The sequence below is a fragment of the Meles meles genome, chromosome 7 (assembly GCF_922984935.1).
Source record: "Meles meles chromosome 7, mMelMel3.1 paternal haplotype, whole genome shotgun sequence".
NCBI lineage: Eukaryota > Metazoa > Chordata > Mammalia > Carnivora > Mustelidae > Meles > Meles meles.
The window spans coordinates 29,163,522-29,185,735 of record NC_060072.1 but is presented as its reverse complement, the minus strand read 5'-3'; the positions used below and the strand labels follow the sequence as shown (position 1 = coordinate 29,185,735).

Genomic DNA, 22,214 nt, shown 5'->3' with positions numbered 1-22,214 from the left:
TGCTCTCTCTGCTTACCTCTCTGCCTACTTGTGATCTCTCTCTCTGTCTGTGTTAAATAAATAAATAAAATCTTAAAAAAAAAAAAGTCACAATAGTCAAAATCAGTAAAAAAAAAAAAGAATCAATACAAAGAGAAAAACCATGAAACTTGCTAACAACTAATGCTGTACTTTCAAGTGGAATCAATAACTTAAATAAGACTATCTTTCCTATAATTGACTGAGAAAACTGATATTTGATATGACTCCTTGTATGATTTATGTTTAAAAGCCAATTTGGTTTCAGACACAGATCTTTCTAATCTCACTTTGCTTGTAAGAGAGCAACAATAACAGGGTTGTGAGGACCCAAAAGGAAGAGCAAGGGCTTCCCAAGCTGCCTTCCCCCTCCAGATGGTCTCTCCTCTTCCAGGGGAGGTTCAAATAAAAACCTGCTGAAAGGACAATCCTGGGAGCCTCAGCTGAGCCTTGCAGAGTCATCTGGGAAGCTTGTTAAATATATGCATTCTTACACCACTTGCAAAGTCTCCCAAATCAGAATCTCTAGGGTAGGACCCAGAAATCTTACTAAGATCTCTGGATATTTTCACACACTAAAGTTTGGGAACCGTACATTCTAACTTCAGAAATAACATGAACAACGTACGGAGCCTCCCTGATCCTCAGGTTCCTTCTTTGTAAATTGTAGATAATCATATTCACCTCATAAGATCATTGTAAAGATTCAATTAGATAAAACCCAGATGAAACATAGGAAGCTTGCAATGCTTAGTGCTATTTTTAATCGTTGCTAGTGACCCCGAGTTCCTGGTTTTCTGGGCCGATTCAGTGGAAAAAACAAAGGATTTAAGGACATTTTTAAGAAAGCAGGTCAAGGAATAGATCATGAAATTTAGACATATTACTGATTAAAATGAAGCCAGAAAGGATTTGGCAAAGTGAAAGAAAAATGAGTGTTGGAGGGTCTGAGTGTCTCAGTGAAATGAAAGCAAAATGTGTAGTGGGCCTCCATGGAGAGCTGGCAGGATGGAGAGTAGAGAAGAAAGCGTGTTTTCTTTCCTCACATTTCTAGAATGGAAATTGTGTGTGTGTGTATCTGGGTATCCGTGTGTATGTGTATAAAACAGTTGGAAATGGGATAACACTATGAAAGCGCATGACATCAGCTTCAAAAGTTGTGAAACGTGAAACATGAGACAGTTTGATATGGGACAATTTAAAACCCTCAAGCCAAAAATCAAAACCTTGTTTCTACTCCATCCAAAGAATCTGTTCCTCTTCCCTAAAAAGTTGTGCTTCTCTCTCTGAGAGCAAAGGGTTAGAAAACAAAGTAAGAGAAGAAAGTTGCCAAAGAATGGGGAGTTAGAATTTACAATTTCATTGGTCTGACGGTTCCCGATGGTGGCAAGACAGATAAGACAGCGAAATCGACAAGGTACATGTGAAGGCCAGTGGCATTGAGGCCACAGGCCTGTGAAATGGCTTTTGTGGTATGGGTTTCCAAAAGAACTAGGGGGATGGCAGGGTTTCTATGGGAGAGGAAGACTGGGCTCTGGCGGCAATAAAGTGATCACTGAAAGCTGAATAGTGTTCAGGTTCCTGATAGACGGACAGGAGGAGAAAGGTAGAAGGACTTTGGTTGTGGTCATGATGGGCACCCCACTCATGCTAGGCTAGAGAGTCAAGGTTTATAAGTGGGCATCATTGTAGAGCAGGAATTATGCCTCTCACCCCGACTCTGGTCCCCAGGAACATGAGAGAATCAGCTGTGTATGCTCAGGCAGCTTCGAGGGAAGGCAAGTGCCTTGGAGGACCCACAGATTTCAGAAAGACAGCAGGCTCCCTCTGCAAAAAGGTTGAGATGCTGGGAAAGCTGTTTACCCTGATGGGGCAGGCAGGCTTCTGGAATGTGCTCTCAGTGCCCTCAAACAGAGCCTTGCATTCAGGAGGGGACTCTGTTATCAGGACTCATACTCTGTAGACATTGCCTTGAAATTCTTACCAGTCTTTGAATTTGCTTTCTCAATGGAAGCTGATGGGATGATGAAGAATGTGTGCCAACTCAGAACCTCAGCTCACCTACTGGCCTGCATCCCCACTGCCTCCCACCTCCCTGGACAAAGCCTCAGCCACCTGATCCCCCCACCCTTCTACCCCACTGCCCAGGGATGGCTGCTGCCCCCATTGAGGGACTAGGTAAGGGTCTTGGGGATGAATAGGGGGCCTGGAATGCAAGCCCCACATTGAAAGTGATAGGGCGGGGCCTGGTCTTTTGGGAGAGTCAGTTCTGGTACCTCACCCAGGAGAGCATGATATTCAATAATTTTTTTAAAAACCACCATGGCTGGTTTGAAAGGAGACCACAGAAGAAAGGAAAAAGCTTTTCCCTTTGTTTTCTCTCACAAGGGGCCCTATGTTTATATTTTGCCCTGGACCCTACATTTTATGTAGCTGGCCCTGCCTGGAGGTTTCCAGAGCTAACAAAGGAAGACCACAGACGAAGGGTGATGAGAGAGGACTAGAGAGAGGGGACATCAGTGGGACTCTGGGGGAGGGCAGGGAGGACGGGGAGGACGGATGGATTGATAGCAGGGGATGATGGGCTTTGCATTTGGAGCAGTGGCCAAGGAGATTGTGAGAGAGATGGAAATTACGCTGTCAAAGATCCAAAGGAACGCTGACAGAGGTTCGAGTGAGAGTGCACTGAACTCGAGGGCTTACCTTTATTGCTTATGGCCTCTGCTCAGGACGCCAATCAGAACGTTAGGAGGGTTTCATAAGTTGGTTCAATAAATCCTTTCCCAGCGGCTACCGGCACAAACTGCTTCAAATTTGAAAGAGCTCCTCTTGCTGAATACAGCGGTACACCATGGGGGCAGGTGGAGGCCAAGGGAAGGCAGGAGGGGCAGGATTTGAGTCTCACTGCACAGAGCTGGATGTAGCCAAAACCTTTTGAGCTTACAAAGGAAAAATGAAAGGCTTGGACACCTGGCTTTCTCAGTTGCCAATTTTTACCCTGATCATAGACCCTAATTTCTTTGAGCTTTATCTGTAAAATGGGGATGGTGATCATTCGTGCTTTCTAACTCCCTGAGTTTGTTAAAAGTGTCAAAATATATTTTAAAAAAATGTGAAATTCCCTTGCAAGTAGCTACATAAATATTGATTGGTACTTTGTCTATATTCTTTTTTTTTTTTTTTTGAGGTGGATTATTGTTTCCTCCAAATTACTCTGTGACAGCATTTAAGAGAGAGACACCAGAGTCCTGCTTCATTGTGGTCAGCCCCACACCTCTGGAAGGTTCAGGCCTTAGGGTGGAGCTCTGAAGATTTTAAGTACAAACAAAACTAAAGTAAAAGGGGAGGTTCCAAAGCAGTGGAAAGCAAAGTCCATAGAAACAAATGTTATGTGTGAATGGATGAAAGTCTTAGAAGATATATATTAGATTAAAAAGATGGGAAGAAATAGAAAAGGTCTTATCTTTCTGAATTTAGGATACTTTTTAATCTATACCATTTATCTTTGTCAAGGGAGTCTCTTTTCCTGAATTATTCTCTCTTTTTCTTTTTCATATATTATGGAAGGGTCTAAAATGTAAGTGGGCTTAGCCCCACTTACCCACTTTTCCTTATTTATCAGTGAAATAGCCACAAAAGAGCAATTGTGGGCAGTGTGGAAAAAACCCATTAACGATCTAAAGAGATCCACGAACCATCGCATTCAATAATAATGTCAGGGTTTTAGAAAAGGACTTAAAGATGGTCCAGAAATTAACACTTCAGTAAAATGTTTCAGTCACCTCTTAATAAATCAACATCTTAGCTTAATTCAAACAAATGTTTTTGAAACCTCTTTTCTCAAACACTTATTTAAAATTTTAAAGTAGATAATGTCCATCTCTTCAATTTTGTTAGATTTTGGAGACAGAATTTAAAGTCATAATGTGTCCCAAATTGCATTTTTTTTTTTTTTCCTCCTGGGAAGATTAAAATAGTGAGTAAAGTGTAAACATTGGATGCTGATACTAGCTCATCCCTGAGGTGGTGGTGCTGGAATCGCTTCTTTGGAACGATCGCCACCTAGGGGAAATTATGAGTCAAAGCAACATCTGCAATGCACCACACAAGCCACGTAATACCTAATGACATATATAAGAGGAAAAGCATGCATGTATTTCAGTGAATGAGTTGCGCCGCCTAGGAAACACAGATTAAGTGGTGTGTCTAATATGTGTGTTTTTGCATGATTTATTTAATTTTGTTCCTAAGTACCATTAAAACTGCATATGGCTTTTTTTTTTTTTTTTTTTTTTTTTTTTAATGTATTAGGGCTTGACTTCTAATTTTTTCCCCTCCATATCTGGAAATACTTTTAGAAAATAGAGATCCTGGTGTTTGACCTTTGGGGAAAATTCTTCAATTTAAAATAATCAGTCACTAGTACCCTGAAAATGTCTAGAAGCCCCACACACTAAGGAATTCTCTCTCAATTAAGGCTTAGAAATTAACAAAAAACAAGGTTCCTTAAACCCCTTTGTTTCTGAGCATTTTTGACTAGGTTCTCAATCACAGCAAGTAGGGTAGGAGACAGTGTAGTTGGTTGATTTGGATAGAAATGCGCTAATTTTCTTTGCTTCAGTTTCTGATGGTTTTCGATCACAGAAATTTCCAAAAGCATATTTAACACGAAATATGATCCAAGCAGCTATCTTGCTGTGCTATGTAACAAATATGCAAACTTGAAAGAAAGCAACAGATCTTTAAGTTAGGTTTAAATGGATAATTTAGCAGCTATGAGAAACGTATATATATATTTTTTTTAAGGAAAAGCTGCCAACCTCAAAAGTTAACTCTTAAAAAAGTCTCTAAAAATGATTTTACATTAAATCATTTTCCGAAGATAACAACTTTTGGTTGATTGGATTCTTCCAGGTTATCAATTTTCAATGTGTCTAGACTTACGATGTAGGTAAGAGTCTAAATAGGTAAAAAAACCTCGTGGGTTATTTGAAGAAGTTTTATTGTCCTGTGTTTACCCTCATTAGATCTGTTTTCATACCGTTTGGTAACTGCCTATTAACTCATCAGTCTCCCTCAAGAAATGGTAAGCCCCTTGGAGGCAGAGACTATCTTTTACATGCAGTCATTTCTAGAATGTCATTTGGTTAGTGTCTGTTCTGATTAACTGATACTCATACTACCTACTGGTGGTTAAATATTTTGGATACAACCCTTAGATTTACCAATAGCACTAGAGTAGTCCCTAAAATTTTAGGAAGTACACAAAACACAATGGGTGAGTGAATGAATGAATGGCTTCCCAAAATGGACCTACCCTCTGTTTTAAGTGTACATTAATTGAATGTATCACTCTCCGCCACATGCAAATACCCCTTGATTAAGTCAATCTACTGCAGAAGGTATGATTAATATTTGTAAGGCAAAGGCAGACATAAATTATTCTTATCCTTTTTTAGATGATCACTAGCCTCTATAGCCTGCTATAAAATATTTTTATAGGTAATCAATAAGTAATGGCACACCAAAGGGAAAGTGTCATATGAAATTATAAATGTGTATATATGTATTTATATATATAAATATATATATTTGTACCTGTGTATATAACTATAGTCTTAGGAGTAAGTAGTGTATTTGGAATTGGAATAGAAAAAAATTCTTGGGGAGCTTGGGTGGCTCAGTCAGTTAAGCATCTGACTCTTGGGTCTCAGCTCAGGGCTTGATCTCAGAGTTATGGGTTCAAATCTCACATTGAGCTCCATGCTGGGTGTGGAGACTACTTAAAAAAACAATTTTTAGGTGCATTAACGTGAATAATAAGTTAACCTACCTGGATAAGTAAACTGGACATCTGTTCATTGCCTAATGAAATTATTTAAATAACCTGACAGCCCGCGTGTAAGATATGTAACATATGTTCAATTTAGTGAGTTCTGTTTCTCTTCTGCTTGCAAAGTAGCTGTGTTCTGAGTCTAAACTTTAGTGTCCCATAGTTTTCGTATAAAAATGGCTAAGAATAATGAACCTAAATGATGAAAATGCTGCATTCTAAAACACATTTGACCTCAAGGATTTTAGTAAGATCCTTGTGAATCTGTCTGGTGTATGTAGTCTAGACCAATCAGCTTTCTCCCTCCAGTCCCCATCAGCAATGAATCACCACGTATAATCCCCCTCAAATCTTACCTCTCTTCTATTTCCATAGGCCCTCTTTTCTTCTAAGTCAACAGCTTTGCTAAACAGGACAAGCTAATCCATGCTAATATATTCATTCCGTATTATTCATTGTCAACTCTCTCCTGATAAGTGCAGAATGTAAAAGTTGATTTATAAAGAAAAAAAATTGTCTCAAACTGAAAGAGTGGTGAGGTTTAAGGAAGGGTGTTTAAGCTAGAGAAAACATAAATATGACATGACTGATAGAAACTATTTTGGAAAAGGAATTTTGAAGCACAGTCAAATTGAAATTCCCTGTCTGTTGCCTTACTTAGGGCCTGGTCTGATGGTAATGAGTAGCAGAGGAGTTGTGACAGTTCACATAGTAATTTTCCTAGCTAAGTCCTTATTTTCTGTGAAGTTTCATCCACATTTCCCATTTCAATTCTCGCCTTCTCTAATTCCTGATATTCTCCTTTTGGTGAACATTTCTCAGCTTTTACACTTGGACTCTTCATGATACGCAAAGCTTTTAACTGACCTCCCGATATTGGCTACGGCTTTTATTTTTTATACCGTATTTTAAATTTCCCCCTACCAGTGACAGCCCTTGCATTCTTTCCCTGCCAGCCGCTGACAACTTTCCATTCCCCCCACTTCTATTAGTGACAGCTGATTCCTCATTTAGAGAATTAAGAATTCTGCCATCAGAATGTGCTTTCTACTTTCAACCTTAGAAGAAAGGGGAAAGGGGCCAGGAAACTGCTCTAATGATGGGAATATTCCAGCACGGTTTGGCACTCTGCTGCTTGTCTCTCTTTAAAAACGTCTCATCCCATAAATAATTTATCACAGAACCTCTGGACATCAATTACGGAGACTCAGCGTTTTTTCAGGGCAGGATTACAATATTGCAGTGTGACTGCCGGAGTTTGACTTTGGATGTTTACTCCGAGGGATGTCCTTGAATAATCGGAACTGAAATTGAAATTTCATCATACTCACCTCCCCTTCCCCATTTCATGGGGCAGAGCAATGACACAAGAAAAACAGTGCGGGGCTCCCAACTCCAGGCGTCTGTTAGCTTTACACCCCAGACTACGATGGTTCCCCGTTCAGGTGCCATCAGTTTCAGCTTCCTCACTGTGCTAAACTAACCCGGCGTGTAGTTCTGACACCAGATAAGGACTAGGCCGGCGCTATTTTAAACGTGGCATAGAATTAGAGTTTGGTTTAAAAAAAATATTTTATTTATTTATTTGAGGGAAACAGACCGAGATAGCAAGGAAGCATGAAGGGGGAAGAGAGGGAGAAGCAGGCTCCCTGCCAAGCAGGGAGCCTGATGTGGGGATTGATCTCAGGACCCGGACCCCAGCCAGGATCCTGACCTGAGAAGATGTTTAAATGTTTGAGCCACCCAGGCTGCCCTAAATTGTTGAAATTTCCAAACCAGTTACTTTAAACTGCAGAATTATGAGACACTTCAAATGTAGTTGCAGGTGCACTTTTTTTTTCTTTTTTTAAATTTTATTTATTCGACAGAGAGAAATCACAACTAGGCAGAGAGGCAGGCAGAGAGAGAGGAGGAAGCCGACTCTCCACGGAGCAGAGAGCCTGACGTGGGGCTTGATCCCAGGACCCTGGGATCATGACCTGAGCCGAAAGCAGAGGCTTTAACCCACTGAGCCACCCAGGTGCCCCGTTGCAGGTGCACTTTAAGAGAATTGTTGCTGTGAATATTATCAAGGTGGTTTGCATTCATGATTCTGTGGCCTGCCAAGCTAGAGCCATGAGCTTCCTTGTTACATTCAAGGACTTTGTGTTCAGTTCCTGTAAGGATTTGTCTGTCCACAAGGACCTACTCATCGGATGACGCGGAGTTCTGGGTGCAAGAGATGATCTCCATGCTTCCTGCTGAAAATGGTTTTATTACACACATCATGAATAAGTCACTATGCTTCCCTATGAGAACTACCTGATCACCAGAGATCATTTCATAGATTTCGTTTTATTTTTTTCATAGTATTAAAAACATGCATGGAGGGCTTCCTATATGCAAGAGTCTGCACTGAAAATAGGAAATTAGTTCTTTGCCCTGGTGGGGAGGGGGATTCCCTAGGCAGAAGAGAACTATAGAAAACTAACCATAACTTTGATGGTAATAGAATTATCAATAAAGAGAGTATGAAGGAAGTAGAAAGCAGGAGTACCTGCCCTTTGTGGAGGTGCTCCCGGCATCACATAATGAATGCATTACTAAGGAAGCTGTGAATGTGGAAATGGCTTCTCAGGCTAAGGCAGAGCCAATCCTTAGTACTGAGTTATGCTCCCAGTACATGTGGTTAAGCAGCTGGAAAGAGCTGGAAATGGGACAATAATAAAAATATTAATTATACTCTGGATGCTGGAAAAAGAGCAGGTTTGTCTCTTTCTCAATAAGTTGTCCTCTAACTATTGTCTGTGATCATTAATAAATTGTGATGCTCAAGTCCTGGAGGTAACTGACTATCACAGGTCTTTCACTTAAAACGAGACCAAAACAACACTGTATGTCAGCTAATAGAACTTAAAATAAAAACGTTAAACTTCTTATATATATAAATATAAAACTAGGCCAATGGGCACATACGCTTATTTTTATTTCTCAGGATTAAGGTATTAAGAATTGTTTACTTCAGCAATTTGGATTTATAATTTAAGCATAAAGATCTATTCCAGGGGCACCTGGGTGGCTCAGTTGGTTAAGCAATTGCCTCCGGCTCAGGTCATGATCCCAGGAACCTGGGATTGAGCCTCGTGTTGGGCTCCTAGCTCAGCAGGGAGCCTGCTTCTCCCTCTTCCTCTGCCTGCTACTCCACCTGCTTATGCTCTCTCTGTCAAATATATAAAATAAAATAAAATAAAATAAAATAAAAAACTAACCTAAAAAAAGAAAAAATAAAGATCAATTCCAAATTTGTTGTCTTTTCTGCTGTTGATATTAAAATCAAAACAAATTGCTGATATAAAATAGTGTTATAAATGTCAAAAGGAGGGCGCGTGGGTGGCTCAGTCAGTTAAGTGTCTGCCTTCAGCTCAGGTTATGATCCCAGGGTCCTGGAATGAAGCCCCACTTCGGGCTCCCTGCTCACTGGGGAGCCTGCTTCTCCCTCTCTCTCTGCCTGCCACTTCCCTGCTTGTGCTCTCTCTCTCTCTGTCAAATAAATAAATAAAATCTTTCAAAAAGTGTCAGGAATTCAAAATAGATTGTAATAATATATCTAGATAAAATTTTTTTATCACTATCAGATAATAATCTGTGGAAATCCAAGAGTCTTGTGGGTCTGTTTTCCTTCTTTTACAAACTTTGATAGTTTATATTTAAGACTTAGTTTCAATAGTCAAAAAGACCCAATTTACTTACTATTATTAAACACCGAGATACTTGGTAACATATTCAAATAAGTTATGCAAATATCTTAATATGGTGCTTCGTGCCAACATCTCTTCTCTGTGTATTAATATATACGTGTCCCCACAAAATGCATCTGTAAACACAACAGAAACACCCTGATCATTAGTTCACATCTAAAAGTTTTTCCCTTGCCACTAGGTGGCGCCAACATATTAATAGTAGGAAGAGCATATGTTCTGAAAGAAGGCAAAACTGAGAGTAAAGAAAGTTTAACTTTGTTTTGTATTTAAATATTTGTCCTGCTATATACTTTGAGGTGATGAGATTATTGCAGGGAATAGTGTGTAATTCACCAATTTTTTAAGAAAAGGAAAGCGTGCTTTATTTTTATTTTTTTAAAAAAAGATTTATTTTTAGTTATTTTAGAGAGAAATAGAGCATGAGCAAGGGGAGGGTCAGTGGGAGAGAGAATTTCAAGCAGACTCCCTAGTGAGAGTGGAGCCCGATGTGGGGCTTGATTTCATGACTCTGAGATCATGATCTGAGCCCAAATGAAGAGTTGGTCGCCTAACCTGCTGAGCCACCCAGGCGCCGATATTTTTTTAATTTTAAGGAATAAGTAAAAGATGAACATTGACTTTGGAAAGTCCGCAGGGGTGAAAGAATGTAGATCCACTCAGTCCTGACCTCAGCTTGTCATTTTTTATTATCTCCCAGGGAATGTTACAATCGAAAGAAAGTTACAATAGCAAAAAAATACAATTATATTTAGCAGCATTATAATTTCACTTTTGGTAGTGCTATTAATGGTAAGTGTCATATGAAGTCTAACAGTGGTTTTGGTGAGAACTGGTAACTTAATTAACCCCAGTAAAAAGCCTTGAATTACTAGAACTAAAAGTAACATGCTAAAAAATCTAAATCTATTCACAGGAGAGAATGCCCAAATATTTCATGATAACAGTAGTACAAGCATTATAAAAAGTTCAAATGCCACATGAAAACAACAGAAGATGCTAATATTAATAGCATAAGACAGAATCTTCAATAATGTTGTAGTATGACGAATGATACCCAGGGATCTTACAGCCCTACAAAATTACCTACCATTCTTGTGAATATTTTCCTAACATAAAATTTTGATTGTAATTTAATTATAGGTGAGAAGAAGCACAATATCTAAAACTATAAATTATCCCAATCAGGTGTTTTTTTCTCATCAAATATGTGTATATTGACACATATATATAATTATTAACAGTGTCTAAGATTGTCATCCTATGACTTACCTAAACTATTAAAGTACCACTAAGGATCATAATTGAGACAGGGTATCGGTATCAGTATCTCTTCCTTAGGTAGGTACCATTATTACCAACCCTGCACTGAAGGGGCTGTAATCCCTTCTCCTCTCCTTCGAACTCAGGTCAAGCTTATAAAAGGAAATTTTGTTCCCACACAGGCTGTCTTAAATAAGACAATGGGAGAGATGTTCCAATAATACAATGGGCCCATAACTTTAAACTCAGAACAAAGGACTTGGGTCCTGAAACAACTACTTTGAATTTCAGGTCCTTCGTCTGTATTAGGAAAATTAAGCATTAGTTCCCAGTGTGGCTATATGCTTTAATGTGATAATGCATGTTAAGAATCTTGCATATGCTTACATGGTTTTTGAAGTATTAAGATTTCTGTTCTGAATAGTTGACATGTTCCACGCAGGTATTTAATATTTATTGGAATCTCCACTGTCTTTAGGCTTAGCATAAGATAGAACCTTTTTCTTTAAGCATTACATCAAAACACGTTGAAAAGACGCAATGGCTGTATGAAAAAGAATGAGCCTGACTTGAGTGGATAATTCTTGGCACTAGTATTAAAGTATTAATGTCAGCCATAAGAAGGAAAGAGACATCACTGAGCTGGCATTAGGGGGAGATGATAAAGAACAGAAGTTCTAGCTGTGGAGATTTAACTGATTTTCATAGCCCTGCCCAATGGTAAGTGCAGCTCAAAGAAATGTATCTGATTAGTTATCTTTGGGGGAAATGAGACAGTTAATGTGTGACTTTAGTATTTATCTTGTGAGGCTTTGCATTTATAGTTGTTCTGATTACTTAACAAATGACTTCTAGACAACCCATAATATGTCAGTGGTCTCATCTGTGCACTTCCTGAACGTTTATTCTGATAACCAGTAGTTCTTGAATATCGCTCTCCTGAGTGTTTGAGTATTGACCCACGTCGTCTTCAAAATCTCATTTAATCTCATGAGGTAGATACTACAGGGAAGAAAACGAGAAGCCAGAATTTCAGGAACATGCCTAAGGTCACACAAGTAGGAAATGATAGAAGTTTCGGAGGCCCAGACTGTGATCTTGATCATTGGCTTCCCACCAGGGCTCTGCGATGGCACAAACCCCTCCACCCAGAACTTCTAGGTGCCTCATGAGCATGCATAGCTCTTAAAGGTCTTGCTATGGAGCAGATTCCAACTCAGTAGGTTGTGGGTGGAGGCTGGTTGGTAGAGGTTTGTTCTAACAAGATCTCGGGTGATTCCAATACCCTGTGGTCCGTGGACTATACTTTCAATATCTAGGCTCCAGACCACTACATCTGCACACTGCTTTAGCAGGAGCCCAAACCAAATGCCTAGGGCAAGTTGGTTCATGCTTAGATTAGTGCTCACAACTAAAATATCTAGATATCTCAGTCCAACAGAATTGCCATGAGATGACGTTTCCTGTGCCTCGTTAATGAATCTGAGCTGATCTAATGTTCAGAAATTGACATGATTTTGATTATAAGGTGTACTTTAGCATATAATGATTAACAGTGATGGACAGTCTATACTGCACTTTTTTTTTTTTTAAGATTTTATTTGTCAGAGAGAGAGAGAGCACAAGCAGAAGGAGAAAGTAGACTCCCTGCTGAAAAAGGTGACTGTTGTGGGACTCCATCCCAGGACGCTGGGATCATGATCTGAGCCGAAGGCAGATACTTAACCCACTGAGCCCCCAGTCTCTATACCGCACTTATTAAATATTGGGTTATTTGGTCTTCAAGGTAGGTCTGAGTGGTAACGGAGTATGACAAGTATTTTTGAGGAAAGAGACCCAAGGCAAGCGATGACTGCTGAGTCTCTTTTGCAGCTCTGACCACACAGAGATGCCCAAATTCTTCTCTTCTGTCAGCTGATCTTGATGTTTGGCTATGTTCCATTGACTGATTAAAAGTAAATAGATGCAAAAATAAATAAAAAGCAAAGAGACGCAAAATGATAGTAGTGAAAGAGGTAAGCTGCAGCCACATCCTGATACTGCTTTAAATACACAGATAACCAAGGCCGAAGGAATTTGGAAGCATTAAGGGTAATTTTCTATGGTTATTACACTAATAAAAACCTATCTACATACAAACAACAAGGCTGCATATATAATTTTATTATGCTGCTAAAATCAAAACTTAGTCTTATTTATTCCCAGGCTCTGAGACCACCTGTGAGATAACGGTACCATTTTCTTCCCAGACCCCCCAGGTTTGGCGTGGCAGGCAGGAAACTGGTTATTTAACCTCTTGTGTCTAGTTTAATGGAACTAAATATGTGGGAATTCCTTTTTTTCATATGCAGATGTTCAAAGTTTTATGAAACCATACTCAGAATTCAGAGTTAATCTCTAAATGTCAAATGGTAAACTATCCTTAGAAGACTAATATTTTCACAGGAAAAAAAAATCCTTTTGAGTTACTGTGGAGACAATGAAGATAAATCAAGAAATGCTGCACTAGGAAAGGAAAATTACCAAAGTCTCTATATTTAAAAACACTCGAGGATTGACAGCAAAGCTTCTTATCAAGCCTGGGCTTTCCAGACATATTTGTGATTTATAATGTTATTTTTCTCCTCATTGACAAAGGAAAGAATACCTCAATTCTTGACAAAAATGGCTACACGGCACCTCTTTATCACACTGTGTTCACTCATGAAGCTTGAACTGACTTTAAGAATAATGACCTTATGGGGTACCTGGGTGGCTCAGTCAGTTGAGCATCTGCCCAGGTCATGATCAGGGTCCTGGGATGGAGCCCTGCATCAGGCTCTCTGCTTGGTGGGAGTCTGCTTCTCCTTCTCTGTTCCACCCATGCTCTCTTTCACTATCTCTCTCTCTCTTAAAAAACTAAAATCTTTTTTTAAAAGAAAAAAAAAGAATAATGAGCTTACTTTGAAAAATCATGTTTTCTTCAAGTGTACACTTACAGCTCAAACTAAAAACTGGGTTTATTCTGAGTTCATACCAATATCCCTGAATGTTCCACTTGTACTGAACGTTCTGTGCAGAGATTCTCCATGGGAATGCTCCAAGTGTGCTAAGCAACAATCCCTAGGACCCTGTCATTAGACGGTCGTGGGTGGGGAGGTGTCTGAAAGTGTTAATGATGGGTGCACTGGGATGACTATCTTCCCCCCAACCTCAACATTATTTATTTCATACTGAAGGGACCATCACACTATCTGGCTAATAAAACAAAGAGTTCAGATAGAAAATTATCAGGGACTAATCATCTTCTTCCTTCATTAAGTTTTGCCGGTGTCTTTCAAAAGATAGAGGTAGCATAGAAATGAACAGATAATAGAGCTTTGGCCTCCCTGCATCACTTTCATCAGCTGTTCTGCCGGGACACTGGTAGGTCCATCCTCAGTTCCTTAAAGACACCAAGTGCCTCCCAGCTCTCAGCCTTCAGATTCGTGCACGGTTCCTTCTGCCCACAGTTAATATCCCCAGCTTTACTCTTGGATTTCTTTGTGATTTATACTTTCATAGTGATGCATTTCCTTGGCATTGCTTGCACTGACTAATTTGTCTACCTCATTTCACGTGTCTTTTCTACTAAACTGTAAGCAATGTGAGAGTAGGAATTTTGTTTTTTCACCACTGTATCCTTTTTTTAAAAAAAAGATTTTATTTATTTATTTGACAGAAATCACAAGTAGGCAGAGAGAGAGGAGAAAGCAGGCTCCCCGCTGAGCAGAGAGCCCGATGCGGGGCTCAATCCCAGGACCTTGGGATCATGACCCGAGCCGAAGGCAGAGGCTTTAACCCACTGAGCCACCCAGGCGCCCCTCACCACTGTATCCTTATCACAATTCACATTGCTTGGCCCCTAGTAGTGCAGTAACCATTTGTTGAAGAATGGTTCAGGAAGCAGAGGAAATTGCTGAGGCACTGCTCATGTTTATATCCTTTATAAGGGCTAGTGAAGAATGCCTTGTGCCTGTGGAGGCAATTAATGTGTTAAATTTTTTGAAGGCAAAAGTAGAATCTTTTGTAATAAACTGAGAATTGTCTGATGTGATTAGGAAGAAATTAAATCCTAAATGAAAGCCTAAATCCTTAATGAGAACACACTTACGACTTAGTGAATATTTGAATGTCTTGGATAAAGTATTTATGAGCTATGATTTGCTGGGATTTGTGGACCAGTCCCAGGAGCAGGCCTCTTGGCTTCCCCCCACATATAGACACTAGAATAGTGAGCATACTATGGAAACCTAACTGTACAGGTCACTCAGATTGCCTCTCGTAGAAAGTCATGATCTTTTAGAGTATTATTAAATGTTTGGAGTGTTCAGCACCATTTTAAAATTCCTACAATGTGTAAGTTGTTGCTTCTGTCCATCCTGTTGACCACGGAAGTATTGCTGAAGAGATTTCTAGTGTTTAAATAATAAGTGAAAAACAGAGTACTTTCATTTAACACTTTTTTAATTTTTTTTTTATTTTTCAAGAGCTTAAGCTTATTCCCCCCAAAGCTGTAGTACCCTGGGATATATGAGTAAAAAGCAACATCCAGGTAAGGTACCACCATATAGTTTCCAGCAAATAAATACTAAAGTGTGGCTCAAACTATACTTAGAAGTACAGCTGGTCAAAAATGTAATTTCTGAGAAAGAAGGTTCAAATTCTTCATCTAGGGATATTTTGGAAATATGCTACAGATGGAACTTTTTATTAAGTTATGAGAATTAAGTGCCCAGGAGGAAATGTATTATCACTTCCTAAAAATGTCTGAATAAAAGCTATTACTTGAATAATGTTGTTCGTAGACAATTGTTTAGACATTAGAAACAAGCTCACACAGGCTTGAACTTACACATCTTTGTTTTATTCTCCTTTATGAAGGAAGACAAACTGGGAAAGAAATAAGATATTCCACCCCCAAAAGGCCAGTAATCCTTAAAAAAAAAAAAAAAAGAATCCATTGTGCAAAAACTATCTTTATGGTTCCTGTGAACTTATGACAAGGAATATATCCAGGAACAATGCTTTGAAATCTAAGCTATGTTCCATTGTTTGCAGTTACCTTGGATTTTAACTAGCTGTGCAAGTTGACTTCTGACCATGGGGAATCCTCTCCATGCATGGATTTATGGATTGTTGAGGCCATGGCAGATAACCAGTTCCACAGAAGCAACTTCATGTTCTTCTGAGGAAGATCCATAGCACTGTGGAACAAGGAATATAAGTGAGCGATGCCACAAGAGACTGCAAATGGGGTTATCATAATACAACCCGCAAAAATGAACTCTGAAGGTGGAGAATCTACAAGGAAAAATATTTTTCAGTGATTTCACTCTTACGTGAAGAGCACTGACATTCAGTAGCCATGGCATGTGCTTCTTAAGCATGTAAACAGCCAACCTATCTGTGGATTCCAAGCTCATTAAGTAGACAGTTGAATAAATTTGTAAAAAAAAAAAAAAAATCAGCATTGCCAGAATTAAAAAAAAAAGAAAAAAGAAAAAGTCTTAGGTGTCTAGAGGAGGAAAACACCAAATGAAACTATTCAAACTGCAGTAATAAAATATTTGGCCTTTAATCATGTCCAATTAAACTGCATTTGAAAGCTCCCCCTCCCCCACCCGTAGTCATAAAGAAACACACCAATTTTTCAACATTTTATAATGGCCAAAGAAGGGGTTTACATAGGTATGTTTATTAATGGAACTCACTTTTTAATTTTTAATTTAATTTTTAATTTTTAATAGGTTGCTAATCCATTTTCGCCTTAAATCAGTTCCATCCCATTCTCAATCCCTTTCCTGAGGTCTAACAGTTAATGTCGTCTACCATGAGGAGTGCTTCCTGGGGCACTTTGGGAATTATCTGCTTGGGGCTTAAATAAGTACAGTTTATAAAGTTCTCTCTCTCTTCCTCAGCCCCCACTAGGAATGATAAAGGCATTTCTAGAGGTAAAGGATTCTCTTCCTCTCTCGGCTCCTCTTCCTCCACCCCCTCCTCTTCCTCTTCCATATCCTCCTCTTCCTCTTCTTCCTCTTCCTCCTCCTCTTCGTCCTCCTCCCCCTCCTCCGCGCAGTCAGCCTCTTCGACCTCCTCTTCATCTCCGGCCTGAGCCTCCTCCTCCTCCTCCTCCTCCTCCTCCTCCTCCTCTTCCTCCTCCTCTTCCTCCTCCTCCTCGCTCTCCTCCTCCCTCCCGTCACACTCCTCGTCACACTCTTCCTCGTCACACTCCTCCTCCTCCCTTCTTTCGTTGTCGTCGTCATCCTCCTCCCCCCAAGGCTGTGTGGTGGGAAACCGGTGCTCCTCGTGGGGGTCGGGACTGAAGCCCAGAGAGGGATTCTGCGCAAAGGGGTACAAGGTCTCCCGCGGCTCCGTCTCTTCCTCGCTGCCGCTGGGGGGCGCGTCGTTCCCGGAGGAGCCCCCGGGGGAGGCCGCGCCGCGCGCCTGCGCCTGCTGCGCCCGCAGCGCCTCCTGCTGGCGCTCCAGCTTCTCCTGCTGCCGCATGTCCTCGTAGATCTGGTTCATGATGAACTGGGTGGTGTTGCGCGGCGCCCGCATGCCGGGTGCCCGCCACCCGTACAGGTTGACCGGCCTCAGCAGCGTGCTCAGATCCACGGGCGGGCTCCTCGGGAAGGGGCGGCGAGGGTGGCGGCGCAGGCCGCGGCCCCTGCGGCCCCAGCGCTTCTTCCTGCCGGGGGGCCTCGCCCAGCCGGGGTTACAGGGCCCGCCCCAGCAGGAGCAGCAGCAGAGGCAGAGCGGGTGCACACCAAACACCCAGATCACTTGCACTCGGCCGGGAGGCTTCCAGAATCCGGCTGGAGGTGGGCGCCAGGGCTCTCCCCAGCGCCCCCAGTTGGAGTACACGGCCCAGTAGGGCCGTCGGGGTGGCTGGAACCAAGGGCCCGGACCGTGCTGTTGCTTCGGCTGTTTCCTGGGGGGCTCATACTCGGGCTTGGAACCATAGCGCTGGCGCCGCTTGTTTATGGGAGCGCCCCTGCGCCTTCGGTGGCAGGTATACGAGGTACGCAAGGGGGCGGAGGTCGCCCAGCCGCCGCCCCGGTTGAGAGGGTCCTCCTTGTTGTCGAGGGTCTGGGTCATCGTCCAAGGAGCTCCCGGAGGTCTAAACAGAAGCGTCCTAGAAGTTGTCGTCGGTTGGCCTGGTCTGAAGGTCTGCAGAGCCTTGTCTGTCTGGGCAGCACCACGTGCCTGCTGTCGGGAGGGCGCCTTTCTCTCCAAAAGGACCCCTCTTCCCCCCTTCTCCCTCTTCTCTGCTTGCTCGATCGCTCTTCCTTCGTAATCTCTTGTCTTTCGCACCCAAGTTGTCTTGCCCAGGTGGGTTGGGCGGGACTGGGGGTGGGTAAGGATGGTGGGGGAGGAAGGTGTTGGTGGGCGACGCACGGTGAGACCCGCTCCGGGTCCCACACACACCCGCCTCGGCGGAGGCGCGGGCTGGGAACCGGGGAGGCAGGGGTTGCGCGTTACCTTGCTGCTCCCTCCCAACCCAGGTGCTACACCGTCGCTGTCCTGGCGGGACTGAGCCGGCGTGGGCAGCTCCGGCCTTTAAATACCGGCCGGAGGCCCCGCGTGCCCACCGCGTCCTCGGTTGCCCGGGGCGATAGCCAATTGGGGTCGAGGTCGTTCTCGCTGTGCGAGGAGGGGGTTCCGGGTGGAACGAGGTGCCCCGTGAATGTTCGCAGGGGACTTGTGACGCAGGTTTTGAGAGCGGGAAAGAGGGTCCTAGGCTGGGGTTGTGCTTACCAACTCAGGCAACGTTTGGGGGCAGTTAATTTGAAACTTTTGTACCACCTGGAGGTGCGGGGATAAAGATGGACCTTGAGCTGAACCCCTTGGAAGGGGGCAATCTTGTACATCGGAAAACTCGTATCTTACACCTTTGGAAGTCGAGGGGATAGAGGGAAAGTGCCTAGAGTCAGAAAACGGGACCCCACTCCTTACCTTAGGGCCTGTGCACACTCTTCTGACTCCTGGGGGTTCTAGTGCATCACACGTGAAACACGACCACCACCATTTATTGCGTGTGCTTGCAGCAAGCATGGGCTCACTGCATGTAGGCTCTGTGAGGTGGCCATTGTTACGGCGCCTCACAGATCAGGAAATTGAGAGGTTAATTTACTCAAGCTCGTGGGCATAAGGAGCTTTGGGGCTAGTATTTAAATCTAAGCCGGTTGGCCCCCAAACCAAAGTCTTAACCACATGGCTGCTCTCTACTGCCCATTCACCTTAAGTAGGACTCTTGCCAGGAGTACACGAAATCCTTAGAGGAAATGCTTTGCTAATCGTCATACAGCATGCAGTTGTCCACTAATTAAATCAATAGTACCAGGATGTATACAGTGGGTTTACTCTTGAGAATACAAATATGCCAGTTACATCTTTAGGTAAGTCCCTTTGTCTACCAGACAACCCATACATTGGGAGTCTTTATAACATTATGGTTAAGAATACGGGCTTTGATTTAAATTAGCACAAACCTACTCTGAGGATACTGTAATGGTGGATATAGGTCATGGTCGTTAGGCATTCATCCAAGGTCCATAGAACGTACAATATTAAGACTGAACCCTAATGTGATCATCACTTTGGGGGGTGATCATGTGTCAGTGCAGGTTCATCAGTTGAAAGACACCTACCATTCTGATGAGGGATGTTGGTCATGGGGGAAGCTCTGCATGAGTGGGGAGTGGGCGTATAGAGGAAATCTCTTTATATGGGAAAGTATATGGGAAACCTACTCCATTTTAATATGAACTTAAAACTGCTTAAAAAATGACATCTGTTAAAGAAAATGTGCTTCAACTTCGATTCAGCAATGACGAACCTCTGTGAACCTCAGGTTCCTAACTCATACGGAGAGTAGAGTTATAATGCCTATTCCACGGAGTTGTGTTAAAGGTTAAGGTACTTCATTAACGCAACCAATGCAAGTACCCCAGGAGCGTGCAGTCGCTGTTAGCTATCATCATTGTCACACTTAAATACTTTAGGACTTTAAAAGGAGTTGATACGGTGTATGTAAAGATAACCAACCCTGTGCATGAATGCCAAAGTCGGCATCCCTACCCTTGTGCCCTTTTCTTGTCCCATTTATTAGAAACATCAAGGACTAGCTACCAGGCTCGATCCTAGAAAAAACCACCCCAGAGTAGATCCTTTTATTGCTTTCCTGTGGTGAGTGGAATTATGGAAAATGGGACATTGCCCAATGGGAATTCGAGTCCATGCAAGCCTCCAATAAATGATGGAGAAGTAAATGTGGGAAAGCCCCTGAAGCCTGCAAAGGTCATTTATGCCTTTCTGGTTGAAAATGGAGAACAGAGTGGGGGATCTTGGATCAGGACTCCAACCACTGCTGTGGGACCACAGTGTAGACTCCACAGGCTTCATTCAATTTGGTTTGCTCTGTGGTTTGCTGGAGACTGGCCTGCTTGACTCCAAGTGCAGAATGCTGACACTTTTAGCCCCCAGTGTCCCTTTCTGGATATAGAACCACACATCTGGCTGTTACTCTGCCCTTACTCTGCTTAATTCAAATTGGAATACCGATACTCCAGATTTATTTTTCTGGGGACCTATGTGGTATACGTACTGAGTTTTAATTGGGAACTTTAGAAATTGACCATGTTGCTGTAGTGGTTTTCTCATCAATTTCTTCTTTGTTTAAAAGAGATTAACTCACAGAAAATAAAAGCATTGTTCTTGTACAGTTTCTTCCATGGTGACATACATTTCATATTAATTCTCCTTATTAAAGAATGTTAGCATGGTATTGTTCCTGCTCCTTCCTTACTCTTCTTAAGAGAAACAGAAAATTATGGTTTATGATTTGTAGTTTTTTTCAGTAGATTGGCATTGTAATTCAAATTGTTCATGTACTGGCAAATCACCCAAGAAAATTACCACCAGAGCATGTTAAATGTAACTTTCAGAAATGCAATTAAGGATTTTTTTTTTTTTGCAATTAAGGAATTTTTAAAGACCTCTTTTAATTGGCCCATATTCCTTAAATACTACAAAATAAAGTGTTTTAATATGTAGTATTAGTTTTCTACTGCTGTGTATCAAATTCTCACAAACTGACTTAAAATAACATACATTAGTTATCTTAGAATTTTCAGGTGTTGGGGGGTCCAGGCTTAGTTGGGTCCTCTGCTCAGGATCTTACCAGGCTACAGTCAAGGCACCTGGCTGGCTTGGGTTCTCATCTGGGGTTCTCCATTTGGGAAAATGTTATGGCAGCATTTGTTTTCATGTGGCTATATAAGCGAAGGCCCTCCCTCTTAGCTGTCTGTTGGCTGGAGGATGCGTTCAGGTTGAAGGCCACCCACAGGTCCTGGGAGTTAACAGCCATTCCTAGAGATTATTCTCACTTCCTTGCCCTGGGCTTTCTCAGTAGGGCTGCTCATTCCTTCAAGTCAGCAAAGCAGATCTCCCTAGTGCTTCCTAGCACAACGAATACACACACACACACACACACACACACACACACACACACTCGTGTATGTATCATAGTATGGGCATGACATTGACATTAATGACATCTGCTATCTCTGTCATATTCTGTTGGTTAGAAGCAGGACCCAAGGTCTTACCAGCATTCAAGAGGAGAAGGTTACACAAAGCCATGAATAGCAAGAAGTGGAAGGTTCACTAGGGGATTACCTTAGAGTGTTCACCACACAGACCAAGTAAATTGAGTAAAATATATCCTTCATATAAACTAGTATGACTTTATTTGGGAGACTTGAATGGCATGCAGCGTTCTGAAATTCCATTAAATGCTGTATGACAGCATAAGTTATGCTATGCTTTATGTTATGCAGGACTTACACAGTTACGTTGAAAACACACTGCTATCTTGGTGTTATTTTTTGTGCATTTGTGTGAATTGAAAAGGATGAATGCTAACACTTGATGGCAGTAGTAACTCATTCAAAATCCAGTCAGTGAGAGCCCCCCGTATACAAAACAAACTATGAGAAGATAGGTACTTCATTTTTATATTTATCACAAATGGCATATTTAAATTGTTCCAGGTTGCCAATATTAATTGCCCTTTATTCTGGTGCCGTGTAATTGGGTATATTTATTAGATTTTAGCATTTTTTAATTGGCTTTTGGAAAGCAAGCCTCCGCTAATTAAACTTATAAATTAAAATTTTTTAGAGAGAATTTGGATATGCCTGAGAAATTTGGTCAGATAAATAAAAGTCAACAAATACTTTTTAGATCCATCTTTTTCACCTATTAAGTTCTATGGGATATGAGAAAAAATAAATGGAACGCATTTTATACACTCTCAAAAACGTGCCTTTTGCAACCCT

The 22,214-nt window shown here is 41.6% G+C and overlaps 1 protein-coding gene across 1 annotated transcript; it reads right to left on the bottom strand.

Annotated features, from left to right (window-relative positions):
• Positions 1-16,680: 16,680 nt before the first annotated feature.
• On the bottom strand, positions 16,681-17,970 carry CCER1 (coiled-coil glutamate rich protein 1). Its single transcript, XM_046011074.1, has one exon. It carries the CDS (start codon positions 17,968-17,970, stop codon positions 16,681-16,683), a length of 1,290 nt encoding a protein of 429 aa, XP_045867030.1.
• Positions 17,971-22,214: the final 4,244 nt, after the last annotated feature.

Excerpts from the sequence above, each read along its gene's own strand:
- CCER1 (XM_046011074.1), bottom strand. The coding sequence starts at position 17,970 with ATGACCCAGACCCTCGACAACAAGGAGGACCCTCTCAACCGGGGCGGC.